The following is a 25444-nucleotide window of genomic DNA, read 5'->3' as shown; positions in this document are numbered from 1 at the left end:
TGCAACAAATGGCATTTTGTAAGGAGCAAAGTTACTTGGAGTAGCCTTCATCAGCTTGACTTCTGGGGTAACATCTGGCTTTCCAGAAATAATGAACATTTTTGACACGGTCTTTGCTGTGCCCAGGTCACAAAACAGCAGCACACATAAGGAGTCATAATCCATTATAGAAGAGTAATCTGAATATGTGATGATTCAATGCTGCATAGTTTTTGCTGGCACTTGTTTGAGATGCTTTCGACACATGTAATGCAACCATCTATGACTTGTAAAAGCCTTTCATGATATATTAAGTGTGTGCTATATAAAACACAATAGCAATGTGGATTTAATTTGTATGTGAATTCTGTATTTAAATCTGTTAAACAAATTCTTCCTTTTCAGGATGGGGATGTAAACAGCATATTCTAATAGAAGTCTTTCGGGGAAACTGTATGTTTAAAAACTTGTGCTCAAGCTAACATGCTTGGATTATGTATGAACTAATGAAGCTATTCTGCTTCATATTACTATATCAGTAACGTGGATGCCCATACTCATCTGATTCTAGACCTGAAAAAGGAACAAGCAGGAGCTTTGGTTTGGTAGATAGTCTGTTAGCTGAGTGCCAGCTAACACTTAATTGTCTGCTGGAAAGTGTACTTAAATAATACTTGTTTAGAGCCGGCAAACACTCTCAGTAGATGTGAATTAACTCACTTAACATCAGCTATGCTCATCAGAGAATCAAAGCGTTGCTCTATGCCAATGTGCGCTAATACAAGCTGCCTAATGTGTCACTGCTGCCTTTCGATCTCAGTGGATCTATATTTCATGTGCAGTTTAGTATAATTCAGAGCGACATGCGAGAGAGAGAGTGCTTCTCTGTTCCAGTGTGCCTTAAGTTATTAAAACCACATTTGCCTTAGACTTGATGGTGAAATGAATGACGCGTACAGAGTAAGATTACATTTCTCAAAAGTGAGTAGATGTTAGTGTGGATCTTCCCCAGACCGATCACATGCTAAAAGGCAGCGTAGACAGCGTTGGTCTAGCAGACTGATACCCAGACGGGAGTCAGGAGTTTGCAAGTTCTTAACGGCTTCTTCCTCTGAACTTAGACGCCGGTGAGGATAGGTGTGGGCAGCTACAAGTGCCTGTTCCCCTGCTCCTGGCTGGCCAGACACAAGTGCCATCTCGGCGCGGCACTGCCTAGGCTCTGCACCTCAGCAGAGGTTTTCAAGTGGTTATGGAGCCCCTCAGGAAGCTGCCAAAGCAAAGCCTTGTAGGAGAACTAAGGGGTGATCTGTAAGCCTGAGAGTTGTGGCCGAACTTAATTTTGAGCCAGTGCTGCCCTCTGCTGAGAGGAATGCTCTTCTGGTTAAATCAAATATTAATGCTTTTTGTTACTTGAAATTAAGCAACTGATTAAAACTCTTCTGCAAAAAGATACCATGTGTACTGTTTAGATGATTTAGTTGAAATCTATGCTTTCTCTAAATATCAACTTTCCTGTTTGTCAAACCCAGACCATGCATAGTTGGGTGGGTGAGGATTTGCCAGCTAGGACAACTACAGCTTCGTCAGGGCCCGGTGAAGGAAACTTGGAAGAGAAATGTAAACAGGTAGACTAAAAGCCGTGTGCACTAATCACACTAATCGTGTTTGCAGTCTCAACTCAACTGTCTAGCTGTGTAGAGAGACCTTGACTGAGAGCCTGAAAAAAGTGTGTCTGTCTGTGAAGTAATTTTTGGCTTTGGTGTGCTTTTTGTGTTAACTCTCTTGTTGTAGTCCCTTGTAAACAATCAGGGTATGAGGCCTTCTCTTTTTATGGGGCTGCCCATGTTGCGAGCCCATCACCAGTAGAAGTTTGAGTAACTTGAAAACTGCTTTTGTATAGCTCAGGCCACTAGCTGCTTATTCTGCTTGGTCTATTCCACCAGTGACAGCAGCAATCATAAGGCACTTGTGTTAAGCTTAGGTCACTGACCACATTTCCTTTCTAAAATCAATGGATTTTTCCAGTTAGCCTTGATCTTTTTGCTTAATGGACCCAAACCATTTCAAAGAGACTTTTTTATAATTCAACCAAGTTGCAGAGGTTACAGATTTTAATAAATCTGGCCAACACCCACTGTCTAGGTGAAAACAAAAAACAAAAGTTGCTAAACCATTTGTGTCCCTTTAGCAGCTGACTCTGTTGGGCAGCATGAATTGCACTGACCTAAGTGTGAAACTCTGGGAGCTGCTACCGTCTTGTGGAACCTGATCTCTCACTGCATTGTTATAAGGAAAATAATGAAGTTACATAAGCGATCCTTTGCAAATGATTCAAGAGCCTGACGTGGAGCCAGTTCCCCTCACTAGCATAGTCAGGCTCTGAAATCACTAGAGTTTCTCCAGCTCAAGCCAGCAGAGGACTGCTTCATTAAGATTAGATAATCTGTAGGGTCTATGCTATGTGTCACTGAAAGGAGATGGATTAGTGTTCCACACTAATGGTACAGGGACACAAAGGCAAGGGAAAATTCAGATATTACTCTTTCTTCAAACTATACATCATCAAGCACGAGTGTTGCATGGAGAATGTTTGTACATTGTGTACAGAAATAAGTTTTTTATTGCTTGCTTTAAATTTATCTACTCCTTGAGTAATCTAATGAAACAAGGGCCAAGATTTTCAGAAATGACCAGTGATTCTGAGATAATGAAAATGTTTGTCACAAGCTGAAAACCCACAGATTTAAAACTCTTAGAAATGTTATCTGTAAAAGATGTCTTTTGACTAGATAAATATATTCTAGTTAAATGAAATTTAGAGGATTATCAAATGTGTCCAGATCTAACTATTAAGACAGGTGTAAAAATGCTGCTCCTGATGCTCTTCATTACTGAAATGAAATTAACTGTATTAAAACTGGGAAATATTGCAAAAGTGAAACTTGGAGCATGTCATAAATGTGATTTCAGGCTAGCATGGACCTTCCAGCTTTTGAGGTCAGTGTTAACAGTGTTCTTGATTTTATGGTAGTAGGGACCAAGACCTTTGTGTGTTCAATCTTAAGTGGGAAATCATGGCTGAACTTTCAGATAATGGCTTTTGCCTGAAATAAACGTGGAAGTGCAGTTGGATGGCTGAGGACTATTTAAAAAGAACATAGCCAAGGTTAACCCATGTAACTCCAGTGTTGCTTTTGAGGGCTTTACTGGAGCACTGCTCCCAGGCTGTAGTAGTACTTGGCTTTATTTCAAAAAGCATAGACTATAGGTCTGCTTTCTTTCAGGCCAAGTAAGATTGTAAGCATTGTGAGTGACTGTTCAGCACTTCATTCAAAGCCCAATGACCTATTTGCAGGCAACAGTAAAGCTACTGAAGAGCACCAAGTATACAGAATACTGGCAGACACTCCTAAGGACAAGCTGTATTTTGTGCAAAGAGGGAGGGTGGACACAGTCCTGTTTTCATCAAAGTCAAAACAAAAGAGTGGAACAAAACTGAAGTGACTTCTGGGAGTTGAAACTTCCCTCAGATACTCCTGTATCACATCACTGTGCTATTAGTGTTTGTGTGTTAGGGTTAAACTGTACCAATTAGATAACGCTATGCTTCAAAGTGAAGCCACAGGATTGTAAAGTTCCTGGTGGAGCTTTGGTGAAGATTTTGCTCAGATCTGTGAGATGCATCTTAGACCTCTCTGGCACACAAGAAAGGTACCTCCAGAATGTCACATCGTAGAGTGCATGTGCTCTTGTGCCTGTTTTGCTCTGTTTACTTAGGAGGTCTCCAAGGGTGACCATATTTCTAACCCATCAATGGGAGATATGTGGGACAAAGGCACCTGAAATCCTTACCCACCTCACTGTACCTTGGGCAGCTCCTGACTTAACTAGTTGGTATCTCCAGATATTCTAGTCTCTGAGCAATCTCTCAACCTGGGAACTTTGTTGATTGATTTTCCTAGCTTCTTTATCTCAATGAATAAGAGATCTGCTTGTTCTGACATGGAAGATCTGCATGTCCACTTCCTAACCATCCAGGATATGCATGCCATTCACAAACGGGAATGTACTTTGGCATGACTTGTCACTTTGCGTTCAGTTCAACATGCTGATTGTTGTTCTGAGATCTCTTGTTTGCAGTAATATTTTTATTACAGAAAATACTATGCTGGTGAAAACTTAAAAGTTCTTGGATCAAAATGGACAGAAATACACGTCCTTGTTGGATACCAGGCAGGCTTCATGGCAGAGTTGCCCAAAACTTCAGGTCAGAGGAGGGTAGAGTATGGAGTTAAGAAAGCCATGGGGAAAATTATCTCCCCACTTCTTTCATCCTTGGATCTTTAATGTGAAGTGAATAATGACATACTGTGTTTCTGTTCAAGTCAGTGAGAGTTTTGGCAAGAGGCAGCATGATCCATCTGGAATGAAGAGTCTGAAGACCTGTTGTTTGCTGCAGTCCTTGGAAGCCTGTTGAGTGTTGTGTGCCTCAGTTTCTTTGTTGACCATATGAAAAGGATGTTACTTACCAAACTTTCATGGATGGAAAATGTTTTTATATACAAAGCTGTGTTACTGCAAATTGGGCCTGATAGCAGAAGTAATAGTACAGCTTGAATTGCAGTTTGCACACTGAAACAATGAGGTACTTTGATTCCCCTCCACTATGAAAGGGGTTTTGTGTATCCAAGTTCATCATCTGCTAAAGGATTCCACTTCACAGGGAACTGCAGATCCACTTAATTATTGCAACTTTGCAAACACATTACTTACTAGAAACTCCTTCTTTGACTTGATGAGGACAATGAATGTACAGTTATTGCCACGGCAGTGAATTATATTTTTACCTTCTTTAAAGTTCTTTTTCATTTTTAGGAAGTTTTAGAAAGTTCCTGAAAGAGTCAGGCACAAGTGTCGTCTCTTCCTAAGGCTGTATGTATGCTGTTCCAAAATAAGAGCATGTGTAGCTCTGCTGCTTACTTTGTGAGCCTAAGCCACTGCTTTGTATCCAGATATGTATTCTGGAGGTTGATTATATCAATGGCTATACCCACTGGAGTACACTGGAGAAGGTAGTGCTGCAGACCATCAAAGATCCTTCATCATTGCTTCATTTTTATTGTTCTTTTAATAAATTTTTACTTTTTTGTGTATTTTCAAGGCAAAGGCAGGGGGAAAAAAACAGAATGGGTGCAAGCCACATGGGTTGTATGCTGCTGGGGAAGTCTAGTTAGGAACATGTGATGTTAATTACTCTTGCAGATCTCCACTCTGTGATTTATTCTGCTTCCATTCCCATTTGATTCCATTGTCTTAGTTCAGGATACGCAGAGCTGTATGTTTGCTAATGGAGTTAGTAGAGATCCTGTTCTGGCAGCTATTCTTCCAGGCAAACACTGTCCAGTGACATTAATGGTAAAATTCTTAATTGTTTAAGTGGTACCTTGGTTTCACTAATTAAATTTAGGGAATCTGGTGGGGTTTAGCCTGGCCATGGACCAGAGGAAGGTGGTTCTTACCATCCCAGTAGATCTTCCGCTTGAGATGGAGTCTTCTGTTGCCGAAACAGCCTCAGTGGTGAGACTTGCAAGGAGAGGTGGGAAAATAGAAGTGGGGATTGTCTGTCTGATGAAACAAACTTGTCAGATCCATAGGAGGAGGAGAGGTTGGATGGGAAAAGAACTAGTCCCATTTGCACTTAAAATAGAAAGCATGGGAATGACAAATTGCAGTCCTAGATTCTTCATACTTATCTGAGCTTCTGATTTTGTTTCCTGTAAATTTTTGCAGTAACTTGTTCAATTGAAATATGTGCTGGACAGGACGATGGTAAGATTTTCTCATTAGCTGTGAATAGCTGTACGCTTTACATCTGAGAAGTTAATAATATAGATGCAAAAGTATATGGTAAGCTCTGTGAACTAAAAAGTTAACTATAGCAGTTAGCAATTCCTTATGACACATTACAAGGAGCATGTCAAAAATTTGCCTAGTATGGGAGTCTTTTTGAATGGAACACACATCATTTACAGTAAGGCTCATTACTAACAGAATGCATACTCTTTTCAAAGAATAAAAACTGATCGTCTTTTCTTTTTTCTTCTTTTCAGGCAGCACAAATAGTCCTGATTTCTCTCTTTGAACTGAACACTCCTGAGTTTACCATGTTACTTGGTGCCTTGCCAAAAACATTCCAGGATGGTGCTACCAAGCTCCTGCACAACCACCTCAAGAACTCCAGTAACACCAGTGTGGTGAGAGGCCCTTGTCCTTGCAAACAGCAGAGCCCCAAAGACAGCAGCTCATTGATAAGCTGTTGCAGATGTTCAGTAGCATGAATTATCTGTAACTGTTATCTTGAAGCAATATGGCAACAGAGGCTTCTGTTTGATGTTGCTTTTATAGGGACCATTAAAATAAAAAACTCAGTTATTTTTAAATTTAATATAGTCATAACCAGTACAGATTAAAAAAAAAAAAAATTACTGAGAGGCGCATAAAAGTTGGTGGGGTTTGTGCTTTCAAGTCGGTGGTGCTTTTGAAAATCTTGCCAGTAACGACATTTTGGCTAAAACAGAGATCCTGATACCACAGATTTTCTGGGCTTACCACTACTATTGAAATCAGTTTAGTACCAGATATATTGTCTACTAAGAAGCTTGCAGGATCTTTGAGACCTACAAGGTCTCCTCAGTCTACACCTATTACCTTATGTTATGTTTTTACATGTGGCTCTTACGATTTTTTTTTTCTCTGAAGGAAGATGTTAGTAGAGGATTTAAGTGTGCTTCTAAATGTCTTTTCCCCACAGAGCAGCGAGGATTAGGGTATTTTTTGCCTTTTTTTAATGTGGAAATTTTGTGAAACTTGCTGGAATTTGAGCCCTCCTATATTTGCACTTCCACAGGGACAAGTAGACCTTTGTGTAAGCTAGAACTGCAGCATTAGGTGTCCACGCAAATGGACTGAGTTCTCTAGTACCTTTGACTTTATGTGAAGAGAGTCAGAATTGGGAGCAATTTCTACTCATTTTGCTGTGGTATAAATGATTGTGCAGGCCAGTGGAAAAACGATAAGTTAGATTGCTTACTTATGCTTGTAACAAGCACAATCAGAATGCTTTAGACAATGCAGAAAATAGCTGAATAATTAAATTGCTAAATTGCCAGGGTAATGGTCTGCATACTTTGTTGCCTGGCAAATAGTGTCTGAGAAGCTGGGTAGCCTCATGGATTGATAAACCGTTTCTCTGGCAATATTTGCAAGCCGTATGTGTTGCGTAGTTAAAATTGCAGGTACTGTGGATTGTAGAAAAGTGCATATGTGCTTTCTTTATCCTCAGAGCAGTACCTTCAAGAACGTATTAATGACTATGTGAACCATGGCTGCAGATTTCTAGGTCAAGAGCCAGAACCAAAACTGCACTAAGCTTGTCTAGTGCAAACAAAGGCAATATTTGGACCTGTTGTTGTGTACTCCTGCCTGTGCATTGCAACACATTTCTAATCCCTGTCTTCCTGCTTCTGTGCCAGGGCTCCCCCAGCAATACCCTTGGTCGGACTCCTTCCCGGCACTCCAGCAGCAGAACCAGCCCCTTAACTTCACCTACCAACTGTTCCCATGGTGGACTGTCGCCAAGGTAATGCAGCAGGCTAATTAAACCACTTGCAAAATATTAAAGGATTTCAACACTGAGTGTGCATTTGCAGAATATGACTCACTTTGAAAGCAAAAACAAGACCAAAAGTTTACAGTAGATTGCTCCAAAGAAACAGGGTTTGAACATGATAATACATGGTTGGTGATTGACTTCAGTGTTCCAGTCCTCATGTTATCTGTGTAATCTTAATGTCTTTTCTTATAATATTAATTTTCTTTCATAACCAGGCATTCTTCAGAATCACATTTGTTGGTTCAATAAAGATAATATTAAATGGCAGTGTTAGAAATGAGGTCTTGTAGGGGTTGCAAATACCACAAAGCATATGATGACTTTCAGGTCAAGGGTTTCAGATTGTGTCTATTTTTTAGGTGTGCCCTTGTGATCAGTAATTCATCTGACTGTAGTTACAGTGCTTGTGCTACTGAGAGAAGTACTGAATCTCCTGTTCACCTCTTATGCTTTGTGAGGATGCAGAACAAGCAGAGGTGGTAACTTGTGTTTCAATGCTGAATACCTCTCAAATCACCCTCACGGCTGTTCACCACCAGAATAGTGGCCTGATCCTTTGGTCAGCAGGTCTATTGCAACTAAGTGTACTGCTGAAGCTGCAGGTGCTACCCTAGAATACATTGGTCCACTCCAAAACCTTTTATTGAGCAAACATGGACTCTTGAATATTGGGAATGTACGTGGTTCGCACCATAAAAACTTGCAGCAGAGGAGATAGGAATTTAAACAGTATGCTCTGGGACCATAGAGATATTGGAGGAAAGTATTAGGTTGTTACCTGGACAAGCTTTGATTCATGCTGGGAAAGCTTAAAAGCTGCTGCTCTTGTCTGCCTGCTCTCTCCATGGGAGATCACTTCCCTTTGTCATGGAAGAGACAGAAGAAAACATGTTGAGTGAGGATTGCAGTTCGTAGTACAATGTAGTAATTTACACTGAAATCTGTTGATCAGTCCTGTCATGACTTGCTAAAACCCTGTCGGGAAGGATGCTTAGACATGTGAGTTCCCATGTGTCAGGAAAAACACAGGCTTTCAGCCTTTAATGAGTAGTTATACTAATTCCAGCAGCATGGGGTCTCCTGAGAAAATTTTGGGTATCTAAATAGATCTTTGTGACACCTAAATCTGCTATCATCCAAAACTAGACTGAGAGGTTGCAAGCCAAGTTCAAGTTGCCTATTACGAGTTTTTTCAATAAAGGTTTCATTAAGAAATTAAGTGGTAGAGTTTCAGGGGAATGGTTCCAACTATGTTGCTTCCTTTTTGACTAGTTTGAGCATTGTTGCCCTGTTGATTTCTGTTGTGGGAAATTATAAACTGAGATATGTCTCCCTGTGGTTATGTTGTGGCTTTGCTGGTCACGTTTGCATATGACACTTATTTTATAAATCCATGACCTTTTACCATGCTTTTTGGGTTTTGCCACTTCACTCACTGCTTTTCAATTTGTCTTTGCATTCTTCTCACCTCTTGATGCCAGGATGCACATATGAAAATATTTGTTAAAGCATTCAGCGTACACTTAATACTTTTGTTGTTGCTATTGTTTTCTAGCATTTTGGGTTGAGGAACTGGAGTTTTCTTCCCATGTGATATGTTCTTAAGGAACAGTTAGAGAGGGCATGTAATTCCAGAGCATTCTGCCATTAAGTTGTCAAGATCAAAACTGCCACTGATGCAGTGGGCCAGGAATTTTCTTCAGAAAACAATCATTCCTTCAATTTTCTATGGAGTTCTTGGAGATGTTGATCCAAAAATTTAGGTGTCTTTTCAAGAAGCATGTCCTGCTTCCTTGCTGGATTTAGTTATTCAAGAGTGACGTATAAGTTACTCTTCAATGACAGGTGAAGGTGGAAGCTGCTGTAAAAGCCCTTTAAAATATTTGGGGAGAAGTTCAACCTTTTTTTGGTAAGTGACCTCTGAGCACTAACAGTAGCTGCAGATTTTTACCATTTGTAGAAAAGGTGGTGGCAAGTACTGCAAATCAGTGGCAGTAGCTTCTGATGCTCTGCTCTGCTGGACGGCATCCTTCTTGAAAATGTCTCATGTAGCACAGTTTGAGCATGGTTCTGACTTAGAGAACAAGGGATGATTTAGCTCTGTTTCTGAAGAGTATGTGTAGTCATTCTCCCTTCAGAAAAAAGGCTTTGGAAGATGTTCTAACAGGTTACGTGAAGTACGGTACACTGCAGTATTGCAGTTGGTGTACATACTTCTGTGTCATGTTTCCATTACAAATGCTTGGGTTTTGTTACTCATCAGTGATGTAAAATGTCACTTCTCTCGACAAACTTGGAAAATGAGCACACGTGAGTCATTCTGATAGCAGTGTAAAAGGATAAAGATTCCCAGGGTTTCTCTGCGTAGCTCTCCTCTGAAACTAGGCTTGGCTTTATGTTTTTATGGGACCTGTTGCCAAAGGGCTGTACTGAGGTTGTGTATGCCCATTCTTTCTGGGATGCTTTATGTGTGGGCCCTGCTTACCTTGTCTATGCCTATGTCTTGTACAGACAGCCTGAGTGCAGTGAGTTGAAAGATTATCTCCAGTTCTTAATGTCAGCTTTGGTTTTGAAGATTATACTTTCCTTTGAATTTTTTCTTGATGCACAGATTGGAGGAGTAGTATCTAGAGACATATATATCTTTGTGGTTGGGATATGTGTAGAAAGGATAGTTTGGGTCCTTTAGGAATATAAACATGCTGCTAAGCATAGTTGCTCTCCCATATTACTAATGGTTTGTGGACAATATCTTCAATAGTAATCAGCAAAGGCTTCACTGATACAGACTTTCTATAGTATGTATGTATGCATGCCATTGCCCTTAGGTCATGTTACTTCTCCCATATTGTTGCCATCACAACTGAATTCCAGATGTGGTTTTTGGGTTTGTTCTTTTTGTGTGTGTGTACATGTATTTGAGCTCTCTGGATAGATTTTGAATGTTTTGGTTGAACTGGACTTTGCAGACAGCTAATTTGCCTATCCAGATGATAACATCCTCTTAAGTATCCCCTGATGTTAGTGTCTTCAGAAGGTTAACATGCTTTCAGGGCCTTGGTCAGCATCCTTCTTTCTCCTGCTTTCATTTGCTCCATCCAGTTCTGCTTCATGATCACTAGAACATATCCACTGCATCTGCGAGTTACTTCTGCATTTGTACCTGCTTTTTTTGTCTTGACAGTTTTAGTTATTGGGGAGAGGAGCTATGGAGGAAAGAGGTGTTTTCTGAAGAAGAAAAGCAGGGGAGGGCACTTGGGAAGACTGAAAATAATAGGAAAAAACCCAGACTTCTGACTGAGAGGAAAGAATGTTTCCAGGCAATGCTCAGATGAATGGCTTGAGTTTGTGCTGGACACAGAAAATCTTCTGAGATTTACTAAATGATGTAGTATGACAAAAAGGAAGATACTAAGTTGTGAAGTCCTCCATCGTAAGAATACCGTTCTAAATGGCAAAGGAACTTCTGTAAACTCAAATGTTATGTTCAGGTTGTGAATTTTCATCTAGAATTCTGTAGGAATATTTGAAGGAATTGAATAGGTTTGCCCTACTGTTTCTACCTTTATTAGTAGCCCAGAAACCTGTGTATAGTTCCAATTATTAAAAAACCCCGTTTAATCCTTCAAAGATCTCTAGAGGAAATGCATCAAAATGAAAGGCTAACAATTTTATTTGGCTATGTAAGTTTACGTGCTTGTTTTTCACTGACAATAGAAAATACCATTAAAAATAAAATTTGACAGTTTCAGTATTAAGTTGAGCAAGACATGGAAAAAGAATTAAAATAAGCCACCCACATTATACAATAAGGACAAGCCTACATTGTTTGGTGGCCCGTTTGCAGGTAGGTGAGACCTGAGCTGTGAGACTTCTGATCAGCAGTCTGGGTGTCTGGTGTATTTCCGTAGTAGTTGCATGTAATAGCTATGTTTTTGATTGCTGGTTAACGAGTGATTTTCTTGACACCACTCTTCAGAGGAGTTTTCAACTGGCTTTGCCGCTGTTTGTACTGGAGCAATTCTTGACTTGTTTGCCGCTTCTAATCTTGCAATATCTATATATACATATATCATATGTACAAATGACTTTCCAAGACAGTGTGCTTAAACTTAATAGAAACAAAGCAGTGTCCTGAATACTCCACCAGCTCAAGCATCTATATTCTCATTTAGAACATGATTTTGAAAATCTGTGTACCATAAAGGGAACAGGACAAAAGCAAAGGTTGGACAAATTGGCACAGGGTTGGATGCCTTGACCCAAAGGCGCAGGATCAAACAGTAACCAGAAGGGGCTTGTGGAAGTTTGATGAGAGATCTGAATCGACTTAGAGGCTGGTTTCATCCAGTCTTTCCAGGTTTGTCTGCTGAGACCTGGGCCATGTCCCCAATTTACATGGTATGTTTACACTCTAGACTGATTGTCACTTGCTGCATATTTGAGATCAGTTTGAATCTGGTGAAACAGGATCAGATCTTAAGCCCTGCAAAGGTTTGCTGATTGTGTGGGGCCTGATTGCAGGCTCTTATAGAGACACCAGGAGCCAAACTTTACAAGCTGCCTTTGGGTGTCTGTTAAAAAAAAAATCAACTCCAACTTTCCTTTCTTCCAGGGAAATCCTGTTGCTTGCAAAGCTGCTTAGAGTTTGAATACAGATGCGTGGTCACGGATTGTTTAATTAGAGCGTTTCAAGAGTTGTTTTTTTAGAGGCTATATCCATTTGTAAAATTTACTGGTTAGTACAAGCAGGGACTATTTTTGTGTGCACCCTATCATTTTGTTAGGCATAAAAGTGGAAATGAATAATAAAGGCCAAAACAATTACTTGTGAGGCTCAGTGGAGTATTCTTGTTTAATTTTGTTTCTATTAATTTTTTTTCTCTCTCTCCAAGGCAGCATGACAGCACTAAGCCACTCAGATTATAGTTTCTTTTTTTTTTTCCCTCCCTCTCCTTTCTCTGTTTTTTCTCTCTTTCTTTTCTCCTCTGATCACGGCAGTCGGTTCTGGGGTTGGAGTGCAGATGGGCTGTCGAAGCACCCCCCTCCCCTTTCTCAGCCTAACTCCATCCCCACTGCTCCTTCCCACAAGACTTTCAGACGCTCTTACTCTCCCAGGTAACAAGCTACCTGTTAAACCAACTTGTCTGAGGTGTCACAGTATTATTTACCTTTCACACTGTGGGATTTGTTCAAATGTGGGAAACGATTTGCAGAGGCTTTCGTTGGAAAAGGAAAAGAGATGACGATAGGTTTCAGAGAGCAGAGGTGACAGGCAGCCACTTGCTTGCTGCTTGGGGAAGATGCAGCACGCAAGTGGAGAAAAAAAAAAGTGGATTTTTCCAGACTCTTCCTACCTGTCAGGTTCTTGAATGGGGTTTTATGTTTCACGGTTGGTTTCCAATGCAGAACACAGTTGCTGAGCACTTTTGGCAGGTACTGGTTGCGTTACAATAGCACGAGCAAGGTCTTACAACCTGGCTTCACTGTGCAAGCAGCACACGAGTACTTTCAAACAGACAAATACAGCTCAGTAGTGATTTCAGATCTGCAGTAGTGAGTATCCGCAGGACAATGAGGATGAAGCTTGCATATATGACTTTGCCAGCTGCTTGCACAGTGTGACTGTGGAACATCTTGGAAATTTGTAGTATTGAAATTAAAATTTTCCACAAGATTTGGAGGTTATCAATTGCTAATTTTGACATCTCTTCCTCCTCATGTGCCCTCACATTTTGTTCCAATCTGCATACAGATCTTAATCAGTATACTGGACTAAAGCTGTACAGTGGTTTTAATCAAGAAAACCTTCTGAATACAAATTTAATTTGTCAGACCTCTATGTTACATTCCTTGGATTTTAAGTTTATACCCTGACAACAGGCTTTCTGTAGATTTGGTTTCTCCTGACTTAAATATACCTTTTACCTGAGGAAGGACTATGTGCAGTCTTTCCTTGAAGCAAGAAGTTCCTAATGAAAAACTGCTGAAAGAAAACCAAACAAAATGTTCTTTGAGGGCTCAAAATCTGGGTATCTGTGACATCTGAGAGAGAAAATAGAATCCCATAGTCCATACCTCTGTGAATACCTGCAGAGTTAAAACTTTAAATCAATGTTCTGACTCTTCTAGGACAGTAAGATACCTATGGAAGAGATCCATGTTGATCTTTGGAGTTAAACTAGTTGAGAATTTTTTTCCTCCTTTCATTAGCTGACACCAAGGTTTGCAATAATTTGACATATATTCTAGCCCAGAGCCCGAAAGTGCAAGGAAGTGGGTTACTGTGTACTGCTTGAGGATGCTAAACTGTTGATCACTTAAAAATAGTTCGGATTGGAAACTGAATAATAGTTTATGGAAGTAAAATGTATTTCATGTCAGACTGGAAAACTACCAAATTGTATCTTGATAAACTTGTAGAGAGCTGCATTGTTTTAGTGCAGCAGAAGATGGAAAATAATGTTGTGACATCCCTAAACACTGCTCATCTCTGCTCACTTCTTATCCATCCTGTGACTTTCCTCTAGTTTTCTGCATGGGTCATAATTTTTTTTTCGTTTTATGCCTTTCCCATCCTCTGCCCTGAAACGTCGGTGTAGTTCCATTTTATTTTTTATTCCCCCCCCATCGTGTTGTCTGTGAAGTATTCCAGCAGACATACTGTCAATAGACATGTGTGTTCACATGTAGAGTTTTTGTTCATGTAGAACACAGCCATAATGTTATCTCCTACACAGGCTTACTCCTGACACATGAAATCACTGGGTTCTTTAGATCTTTATTAAAATGTGGTTTTTTGCTTTGAAAAATGCATCAGATTGGTGGCTCTTTGTTGAGAAATTGCCTTAGTCCTTTAGCATTGCAGAGTCTGTACTTTGATCTATTCTTTGGTAGCAGTGTAGGCCAAAATTCATCCCTGAGGAAAGAAGCGATGATTTTTAGCAGAAGATTTAGTGTCAGTGTATCTGTGGTTATTTCTTGGGTTTTGCCATGGATTTCATTGTGTGACCTTTCGTAAGTCATGTCATCTCTTGGTGGGGATACTTGGGTACAGTCACATGTATACCTTCTTAAGGGCAGTTTCATTACTTGCTTAAATATTGTTTGAAGAACACTTAAGATCTAATTAAATGTGCTTGAGCTCAAAATTAATATTTTAGAGATTGTATGAAACAAAGGTTTTCCTATCCCTGCTTGATACTTATAAAGAATCTAAAAACTGCCTTCACTTTTGTCTGGAAAGCCATCACAGCGCATTAGTGTTATTCAGCTGTCTGAAAAGCCCTAAATACTTTGACTTCTGTAGGTTTATAAGCAGCTTTTGCTTCCTGATCTTGGTCTGTTCTTTAAGTGGCTTCTCTTTCCTCCTGGGCTGATAGACACTGTTTAAAGTTGGGGAGTTGTTCTTTGGTTTCTTTGCCAGAATACATGGTGCTAATGCTTGTGTAGTGCGAGCGCGTTGCTTGGGAGCCAGGGATTATGGCTATTTTCAGTGTGTTAATCCCGAAGGAATTGGGCAGCACCAATCTTATCCTCTGTCTGAAGTTCCTGAGTTTCTTCCAGAAAAAAAAGCAGTAGTTCTAGATATTTAACATCCTACTTTTTAGTTCCTGAAAATAATAGCTGTGTACTCAAGATTCAGAAGGGGTTTTCTGTTAGGTTTTTTTTTTTCCCCACCCACCTCATGGGGAGTCTTTCTTTTGTGGAAAAGGAGCACAGCTCTTTGTTCAGCCATCCTCCTCCAAGCCCATCCTGTCATCCTTCCCAAACTGTTAAGAAATAGTAATTCACCCCTGTAGGGAGCCACTTCTTGCTGTTTATTGACAAACAACTTGATGTAAATGTCTCAAATTCTTTTGGTTTATTTGCTTCTGGCTCTACTAAGATCCGAGACTCCCCCAGAGAAATTGTTCTCAGTTACTGGGTCTCTTCATTAAATCTCTCTTGGAAAACTGATTGTCATGCAAACTCAACTTCTCCTAGATAGAGCAAAGCCCTGCCAATAATGCCTTTTCATTTTCTCCAAGCTTCTCTTCTTAGCCACATCTTTTCATATCATCTGCCCTTGCATGCTAGGCGTTTTTTCATGGAACTTAATTTTGGATAACTCCTCAAGGAATCCCAAAACTTGTGTGGCTTTGTGCTGCTGAGGAATTTCTGAGGAACAGGCAGACTGCAAGAAAGCATCAGATTTGAGTGAGAGAATTCCCAAACTTAAGCTCACTACTGAAATGCATCTTTTTTCAAGGCATCGTGCAAGTGGTTTTGGTTTTACTATTCTATAAATGAAAATGGGACATGTTAGACTAAGGTTTACATCAAGATACATTTTCCTTTCCATTTAAATCTGTCACATTTGGATCCATTGATGGAATATATTTGATATATTATGAAACTTAAATTTCATTGATTTCATTCCCACCAGCTGTCACAACCCTTTGAGTTCCCATAGTGATTGATTTTCTTTATTTTCCTTTTAAAATAACACCATTACCGTGCTGGGGATAGGGGTTTTTTTTGGTTTACAGAAGCTAGCACACTCACTGCTGTGGAATGTAACAAACAGTGGACCTGATTTCCCCTCACTTACAGTGAGGTAATGCCACTGATTTCAGTGGAGGTTCTCTTAGGTTTAGCCCCGTTTGAGGGGAGACTCAGACCTGAAGTCTGCTTTGATTCCATCCATGTTTTGTTACAAGTCACTGTTAGAAAGGGTACACTAAATCATCTGTCTCTGACTTAGCATTGTTTTTGTTAGCAGTCAGAAGTGGATTCCAATTTCATATGTAACATTTCATATGCGTTTGGTCTTTAGTATGCTGGATTATGACACGGAGAACCTAAATTCTGATGAAATCTACAGCTCTCTTCGTGGAGTCACAGAAGCAATTGAAAAATTTAGTTTCCGTAGTCAAGAGGACCTGAATGAGCCAATCAAACGTGATGGAAAGAAAGACTGTGACATTGTAAGTATTTGATTGATTAGTGTCTCCAGATAGGCAAAATTTTAAAATATTGTGTTCAAACCTGGCTTTGGATTGTTAGTGTACAAAATCCAGTTATTCCTACTGTACGCTTGCAAGTGTCTTTGGTTTATTGGTTGCTAACTTCTTATGCCTAAATTATGGGGTCCCGCTAACGTAGTCTGTTGCTCCCTTTGAACTCTAGCCTGCTGTGAAATGTGCTCACTGGGCTTCTGTGGGAGTCTCATGTACAAAGGAAGCAGTGCTAGTGTTCCTCAGGCTCAGCTTGGCTCAGCAGTGGCTTTTTCATGGAGTGTGTGTAGTCAGGTCTGCAATGGGAATACATGGGTGGTTTCCCTTACAAGTTACTACTTCATATATAGGAAGGACCCATAATCACTCTGAGTGCACAACTCGTAGGATACCTTATGCTGCATGAATGGTTACAGAATTATCTACCAAGTGAGATGCCATTTGTTTTAATTAAATACATGGAATTCAAAATTCATGGGAATCTTCAATTATGATCCTTATGGGTCCCTTCCAACTTGAGATGTTCTATGACTCTATGACAGTTTTGATTCCTATCTGGATAAACAAGTTCACATTAGTAGATTAAGTTAGCCTTCAAAGCTAAAAATTCTTGGTCCAAGATTTTTCTTTGGGACTCTTCTATTGTGCATTTCACGTTAGCCTGCTAAGCATCATCCAGTCTCCTCTATCAGTGGGTTGTGAAGTTTCATGAGGAAGATACTGCTTTTGCTTCCTTTCCCATTCTTAGCAAATTGGTCCTGTTCCAGAGCTTGCGATCTTTGCCAGCTTGTGCGGTTTTAGCAATATTAACTTAGGTTTAGGAACGTTAGCATAGCTTTTTACCCTGTGGTCACGAGATATTTTTGGAACTGTTGTATAAGGGAAAGAGGTGGTAATCTTAAGTTTTACTCTATGTGTAAACAATTCTATGCCTCTTCTTGTTGGTGGGTGAACTCCAGAAAAGCTATGGCTTCCACAGAATTTGAGTAGTCTTATGTCTTTTCTTTCTGTTTGATCCCCCAGGTATCTCGAGATGGTGGCCTCGCTGTGCCTACCAGTGATGTCCGTGGAAGCAGTGACATTGTGGAAGGCGGAAGGATGGCTCTAGATAACAAAACATCCCTACTGAACACCCAGCCTCCCCGTGCGTTTTCAGGGCCACGTGCTCGAGAGTATAACCCCTATCCTTACGCTGACACAATTAACACTTACGACAAAACTGCCCTGAAGGAAGCAGTGTTCGATGATGACATGGATCAGCTTCGGGATGGTTTGTATCAGTGTATCTCATAAAACTGCAGGCAGCTTGTTCTGTTTCTGGTATATTTGTGTGAGGGTAGTGCTCTCAGATACATGTATGCCCATGCGTATGTTGCGTATTACTTTGCATCTGAGTTGAAGCTTGGTATGAAATACTCTGTTCTCATGTACCAGCAGAACCTGATCTGTGGTTATTGAGAAAATTTTACACTGCAGTTTTGTTTGCCTAAAGTTTCCTGCAAACTAGTCCCTTAAGCATCTAAATGCATCTGTATGGACGCTGCTTTGGGGACCTTCTGCTCTTTGACTGAAACACCTCACTCAATAGCTCGTCGTTACTGAGACTTTCACTTCATTTAAGTGATGCTACACCTAGCTTTATTCTTTTGCAGTACACTGATGAGTCACTGTACTTTGATCTAAAGGTCATACATGTGATCACTGGGTTTGGGTGTGTGTGTCTGGGAAAAACTGCAGCAGTTCTTATCCTGTAGAAGTAATTATTGGAACTGGATGAAATTCAATCGTCATCTCTTCCTGGTTCGTTAGAAGCCATGTGCAGCTTCAGGAGCTGTGTTATGAACTCAGGTGAAATTGTGGGCTAGTCAGATTCTCAGATTGACTGAGGCCACCTGGAATTTGATGCATTTGGGAGGGGGCCCTTATACATGCAATTTGTTCTGTAGAGGGTTAGTAATCTTGACACCTTTGATCTTTTTCCCTATTTCCCCAAATTATTTGCTGCCATTTGTCCTAGAAGTACCCATTGACCATTCAGATTTGGTGGCTGATCTTCTGAAAGAGCTCTCCAACCACAACGAGCGGGTGGAGGAGCGGAAAGGAGCTCTCCTGGAGTTGCTTAAGATCACAAGGGAAGATAATCTCGGAGTTTGGGAGGAACATTTCAAAACCATTCTGCTCTTGCTGCTGGAAACGCTTGGAGACAAAGATGTGAGATGTAGATTTTTGTCTTAACTCTCCTGTACATTGCTTCATCTAGGATGATAGTTCCTCCACACTAGTTTAAATGAAATCTGCTGCAATTGTACAGCATCTCATCAGTGATGCTGCACTGCTTATTTTTTCTTCTGAAGCTTGACAACTCTGCTTTTGTTTTCAGTGTGTTCAATGATGAGTTTTAAGCTTACACTCTGAAGTGTCCCAGTTTTTTACTCTCCCTCTGGAGTGTTAGTAATGAATAACTAGGAAATTGAGCTAGAATCAGAAAAGAGGTTATCTTCTGATCTAGTACAAAAACTATCAAGATTTCAAAAGTTTTTCGCTTCTGAGTTAGGGTGAAGTTACAAGCTCTTAACTATATCATACCCATTCCCCAAAAAAGGAGAATAAAGGCACCCTAGAATAGATTAATTTTTTTTTTCTATGTGGTTTAAAGATCTGGCCTATTAGATTTTATGGGGTAGGTCTCTGTCTCTTGCAAAAAATATCATCAAGAACAAACTGCTTTTATAGAGGATCTTTTTTTGAAGTATTAAAAAAAAGCTGTGCTATTATCACAGCTTTATATTTGATAGTTGATCAAAGTGGTAATTTACAGGCTAGACTTATACTTTTTCCCCTTGGGGCTATTTGTTCAGCTTGCAGCACAATGATATTTGATAAAGGCTCAGCACCCTGCTGCACCTTCACATCAGAGCCATGCTCCATCTGAATGTTACAATATTTAGGCTTCAAAGCACTCACAGCTCTTTTTTTTGTTTTATCTGGTTTAAAATCCATTGTATTTCTTATACTCCTTGTGAAGTGTATGGCACACACACACTCAGAAATTTTAATTCTGAAGCAGTGTAGGTGGCTGACATTTTCTAAGTTGTTGTTCATAGTATAAGCATGAGCTGCTCTAGTCCTATGTCTTTAATCATAACATCATTACGAAGGTATCAGAAGATATAGTGGCTTTAAGTATATGTGACTTGTGCTACTGCATGAATTTTGCAGATGAATAGCAAAGGACGTGCTTTAAAGGCTGAGTATAGAGTTTTCTTCTGCTGAAATGATAGAATCTATTTGGAGTGGCCACAGGCCAAAAACTTAATGTAACAGTTACGAAATTGAAGCAGGTGTTATAAATCCCTTCTGCTAATGATCTTTTGATATAAAGGATTAACACAGGTCAGTGTTGACTACAATGACTTAACTGTTCTTGAAAATAATTTCCATAGGAGTTACAGGAAGACAGTCAATTTTACTGCATTAGTACATGAGAAACAGCTTTGTTGCATGGATGGAGCCCAGTTTGATATCCACAAAGCTAAGCAAAAGAGGAAGGGTAAAACAAATATGATCTGAGCTTCTTTGTAGATTCATGTAATGCAGGTATGCTGCTTTACGTACAAATTTGTACTTCGTTGCCAAAAGAGTATGGATTTTAAAAAAGTAGAGTCATTCTAATTCTTCTATCTGTGACAACAGTTATTATATGTGAATTTTTTGCAAAAGCAAGCAAGAAGACCAATTCTGAATTTTAGTTATATTGATTACACTGCTCACTCCACTGGAGCTTGTAGAGCAGTGTAAGATTTCTGGTGGCATAGGGAGCCATGAGAATTTACTTCAAATTACAATTTTGAGAAGTGACTTTTTCTAATGTGGATTTCTCTTGACACAGCATTCAATAAGAGCCCTGGCGCTACGAGTCCTGAGAGAGATCTTACGGAACCAGCCAGCGAGGTTTAAGAACTATGCGGAGTTGACTATCATGAAAACACTGGAAGCACATAAAGATTCTCACAAGGAGGTGAGTGAGCCTTTCAGTGTTGCTACTGGGAAAGCAATATGGACCTGCTGAAGAAATACAGGACCTGTGAGACTTAACAGGCAAACATGTTATCAGTAGAAGAAACTGATATTAAGTTTCCCAAGTATGAAGAGACAGGATTTTTATGTGCTGAAGCAGGGAGGAAAAAAGTTGAGACCGACAGAGCTGTTCAAGTGGACTTGGAGCTATCTGGAAGTGTAGGCCACTGTTTATCGACTTCCAGGATTTCCTTACTCTTTCTGGGAGAGCCTGAGACCCTGTAGTAGAAAAGTGCACGTTTAATAATTTTTCAGAGCACGCTGGGGGCACTATGCTCCCTCCATCTGTACAGGTAAGGGTAGGAAATCTACTGGAGACCACAAAGCCCATGTTCAAGCAGAATTGTGTGTGAAAACTGAGTGGTGAAATTGGGCCATGCTGGAGAACTGGGAACTGGTGAGTAACAGGAGAAAATGGACAAGGAGACCATACTGCTAAAAAGAAGTTGGGGCAGAGGAAGAAGCAAAGGGAAGGGTGAATTGCATTTTCTTTTTGTGAGAGGGCTTGTATGTAAAACTGAAAATATTCTTTGGGAGTAAAATAAAAATAAAGGGACATGATGATAACATTTGAAGGTTGAATCAATTTGAAATCAATTCAAATTCCATTTAAAGTCAGTCTTTGTAGATTGACTTCCAAGCTGAATCTTTTAATCTACCTTGTGCATGTTGCAAGTTTGAACTAAACCTTAGAAAGTGCCACATGAATTTCTCTATATGTCTGTGATGGCTTCGTTACCGAAGTCCTTGCTTTGAAATCTAAGACACTTATTCTTCTCTGTGACAAGCTTGTCCTAAGCTAGCAATTTTAGGCATCTCTGTGTGGAGAGCTTTGGCCATGAAAAAGATCATTGTATAGATCAGACTGCTCCAGAGCATTGCGTAACTGGCACAAGGTTATGTTAGCTGTGCGTAGCAGAAACTTTGCTGTTTAAAAATCAAAACAACAATACAAAAAACACTCTCAGGGAAAGAAACTAACAGGCTGGATTTCACTAAAATGCAGAAGTAGGAACTGTTTAATCCTTTAGTGAATGAGGACTGCCATAGTCTGCCTACCTTCTTCTCCTTGATTTAGAGCCTTTGCACTCCTGTCATTTTCAGCTCAGAGTAATAAGAAGCAGTTGTAAATTGATTTCCTGATAAAGCAGTCAGACAAAACATTATGTTCTGAAGGAGTGCCTTTTATTGGCAAGTTTTCCTGGTTGCATACTTCTCAGCTCACCTTGACTCAGTGCCCTTTGTATTTTTTTGAGAGGTCTCCAAAACTGCCATTTCCAGATTGTCTCTGGCATTGTTTTTAATGCCCGTCAGAATTCACTGTCCTCATGGGACTGGTGGGTTTTATAGAAATCAGGAACAATGTTGAAAACATGACACTTCATGCCTCTGTACTCCCCACACTGTGTTCTTCATGTTTGTGATATGGAAAGGTTCTTTGGGATTTGCATGAGGTACCTCCTGAGGAAAAGCAGAGAAAAATAAGTCTGTTACAGAGAAAGCAAAGCTCAAGCCAGGAACGGAGACATGTGAGTTCTGGTTCTTCTATAAAGAAGAATAATTGAGCTGTATTGCTATCAGCGAGTAGCTGCTGTGCTGTACGTAGCACACCTTTGATTTACAATGGTTTTGCATAACATCTTCATAATTAAAAAAGATTGTATTTGTAACTGCTGCAGTGAGACCTTTGGGTGACAGCTGTCATAGCAGGACGCTGCAGGTATATTCCCATTTCACGATCTGTTGCCAAACAGTTGTGTGTGCACAGCTGTATTAAGTGGTGGCACTGGTGCTGAATTTTTCATTCTGTGTATCTGCTTTTTCTGATCCCTGTATAAATGGGGCTCTCAGAACCATGATGCAGCCCATGAAAGGCATCATCTGTCTGTCAGTAGTTTGAAAATAATAGCATTCCCCAACCTGCTACACTTGAGAATCTACATAAGCTAGGCTAAAGATATACCTGTGAATATGCTTTAGGTATTTTTACCTGTAGCTGGGGCTTGCTGATTCAGTTAAGTCTGTGAAAAATTAACTGAGAGTCGATTTGGGCATGGCTCAGTTAGTCAAACTTATAGCCCTGAGCCAGAAGGTCACAAATTCCCATCCTGTGGTGGCCCTCCAGCTTGCTCTCACTGCTGACTTTGCAGCGCTGCTCTCCCCAGGAGGGGTGGAGGAGCTGCCCTTTGACTTGATCCCACTGAGCAGGAGATTAAGTGAAGATTCACCAGTTTGTGATTGAAAGGCACTTTCATAGAATAGCTGAAGAAGGAAAGGGAAGATCTGGGTGGTTTGTTCTACTGTTTTATTTTTTCACTAAATCAGATCAATATTAAAGGCAGTGGTGTATCGTCCTTAGACTACATAAAATCTTCCTGTAGACTGTGAAAACTATTTCAAGGAAAGCTGCTATATAATTTGGTTAGGAAAGTGTTAATCCTTGTGCCAGTGATGCCCTGATAGGATGTTACTCCAGGGTTTGCTGTGTTTCTGGGCTGCTTCTGCCTTGTAGAAGATGACGGGAGTGATCCTGGTTTATGGTTTGAGATCCTTTGGTGTGCAACAGGCTATGTAAATTAGCAGAAAAATGACAGTTCTGAGAGCTGTATCCGTTTCAGTCTTTCTTACCCGAGTTTCCTCTTACTGCTAGTTGCCCCAAGTTATTGCTCACGTTTTCTGTTACGTATGACACATGGAGAATCAATCTAAAGTGACCAAGCAAAGAGAGTTTTAAGAGGGGCACGGTACAGAACTGTTAACCTCGGGTACTGTCTCCAAGAAGTCATCGTACTGAGAGGCAGTTCTTTGGAAATCAAGAACGTTAATTTGTCTCCCCAAATTCCAATAATGCTGCTGTTCAGCATGGCCAGGAGGGATCAAATAACAAATTATAACCAACACATTCACCAACCAGCAAATACCACCCCCTCCTCCAGTTGAGTGCCGATATTTAGTTAAAGACTGAAACAAAAAGGGTCTGTGGTTTTATTCCAGATTATGTAATTGGAAATATCAAAGCAGTATTAGCATACTTTGATATTTTGGGATGCCTGGATAATTGGCTGTTTTTCCAAGTCCAAGCAGAAGTCTTTAGAGAGTTGGATCTTTGCCATGGCTAGAACGCTTCTGCCTTTTGTTGCTGAAGGCAAGGTCTAGCATCAGCAGAGCAGCACAGCTAAGAGCACCACTTCTCTTCCCAGGGACACAGGAGAGGGAAACTTGGTATGTGGAGTTGGATGCTGAGTCGTGTCTTGTTGCAAGTGCAAATGCAGGAGATTGGCAAAGCACAGACCTCAATGGGGGTTCAAAATTAATGTAATCTTACGCTACAGACTAGAAGACTCTGGATTGGGATCCATGTTTAGTTTGCATTTTTTAACTTCAGCCTGTTTTTATACTGTTTGTACTATAGCAGTCTATTCAATGCTGTTTGATTTAATGGGGTGATGTGAAGACTTCAGCCTGCTTCAGTCATAACTGTAAATATTTATGGGGGTTGACATGTAAATGCCTTTCACTTACTTTTGGAGCATTAGAATGTAATTGAAGTTGTGGATGGTATTAAATCTTGTTGATTTTTATCACTCTTTGTTTGGAGTTATTTGGAAGAGAACCATCTTTCTGTTGCCAATTAGTTAATATTAACTCATTTGTTCCAGTGCAGTTACTCACCCATAACTAAGGAGAGATGTTGCCTGCTGACCCAATACCATTGATATGACATTGCTTCAGATTCATACCAGCAAAATGAGTATAAGTTCTTATTATTCAGTATATTAAAACAGAAATAGTTCATTAGCTTGGGAAACGGTTACAAAGTGAAAATCATAGGATAGTTAATTCCCTGCTTCTGTCTCTGCTACTCTGTTTATTCTCTGCAACTAAGCCTGTAGACCTAGCTGATGCCTATTTTCTGTGTAAGGAAAGGTTATTGTGCCATGTCTTAGATATTTAATTTTGTCTTTTATTATCCAGAAGGTCCATAAGCATAATTGGGATGTAACACTCTTGGTTTTAACCCTATAAAAAGAGTGTGAAAAAGAAGAAATCACAGCTACCCATTAACTGTAGGTAATTGTTACTATCTTGCTGAGGTGCTTTTAGTCTGGCCTCTGATATTTATAAGATGATTTGCAACTGTCCTCTGATGATGGTATGATCTATGTAGGTCTCTGCAAAATGTACCTTACTAAAGAAGAAAAGTACTAAATGATCACAGTCTTTAAGGTTAATTGATATGTAGTCCATGCTGGAAGCTGCCAAGTGCTGCAGCTTGGCAGTTGTTGATGTTTCATAGCATATGCTTATGTGCTTTTTCTAATTCCCAACACGCTTCAAATATTTAGTGCACAGGCGAAGCAGTCTAATCTACTTCATCTCCTCTGAATCCCGTATAAAAATCACATTGTTTTTTCATCTGCTTAGCACTCCCCGTTGCCGAGTCCACTTCCTGCTTTGAAACCAAGTTCTTAATTGTTTGTTCCTGTCTGGATCAGACTGTAAAGCCTTCAGGGATGGGAGTTTGCCTGGCTAGGTATTGGTAAACCTCCATCCCCTCCAGCTTAGATTATGCAGGCTTTAATTAACCACCTCTAGATGGCAAAAATTGGCTCAAAAACATAGCTGCATGCCTTGTAAGCCTAAAAGCAAAACCTTGTTCTTCTGCTTAATAAACTCTGGTGCTCTGCGTGTTTCGCAGCAGCGTACAAAGCCTGTA

The 25444-nt window shown here is 40.1% G+C and overlaps 1 protein-coding gene across 12 annotated transcripts in view; it reads left to right on the top strand.

The window, feature by feature from the left end:
• CLASP1 (cytoplasmic linker associated protein 1) overlaps positions 1-25444 on the top strand; it is a 186335-nt gene that overhangs the window by 147663 nt on the left and 13228 nt on the right. For 6 of the 12 annotated variants that reach the window (XM_075028768.1, XM_075028775.1, XM_075028769.1 and 3 more), the window contains 7 exons: positions 1509-1604; positions 6090-6233; positions 7512-7618; positions 16470-16620; positions 17674-17920; positions 18668-18861; positions 20540-20668. In XM_075028768.1, coding sequence (XP_074884869.1) covers positions 1509-1604; positions 6090-6233; positions 7512-7618; positions 16470-16620; positions 17674-17920; positions 18668-18861; positions 20540-20668 — 1068 coding nt within the window. The remainder of the gene's footprint in view (positions 1-1508; positions 1605-6089; positions 6234-7511; positions 7619-16469; positions 16621-17673; positions 17921-18667; positions 18862-20539; positions 20669-25444) is intronic. The other 6 variants (XM_075028777.1, XM_075028772.1, XM_075028770.1 and 3 more) reach the window with 3 other exon arrangements.

This window comes from Buteo buteo, chromosome 5 (genome assembly GCF_964188355.1).
Source record: "Buteo buteo chromosome 5, bButBut1.hap1.1, whole genome shotgun sequence".
Lineage (NCBI taxonomy): Eukaryota > Metazoa > Chordata > Aves > Accipitriformes > Accipitridae > Buteo > Buteo buteo.
The sequence above is the reverse complement of the archived record's forward strand: the minus strand, read 5'-3'. Positions and strand labels throughout refer to the sequence as shown.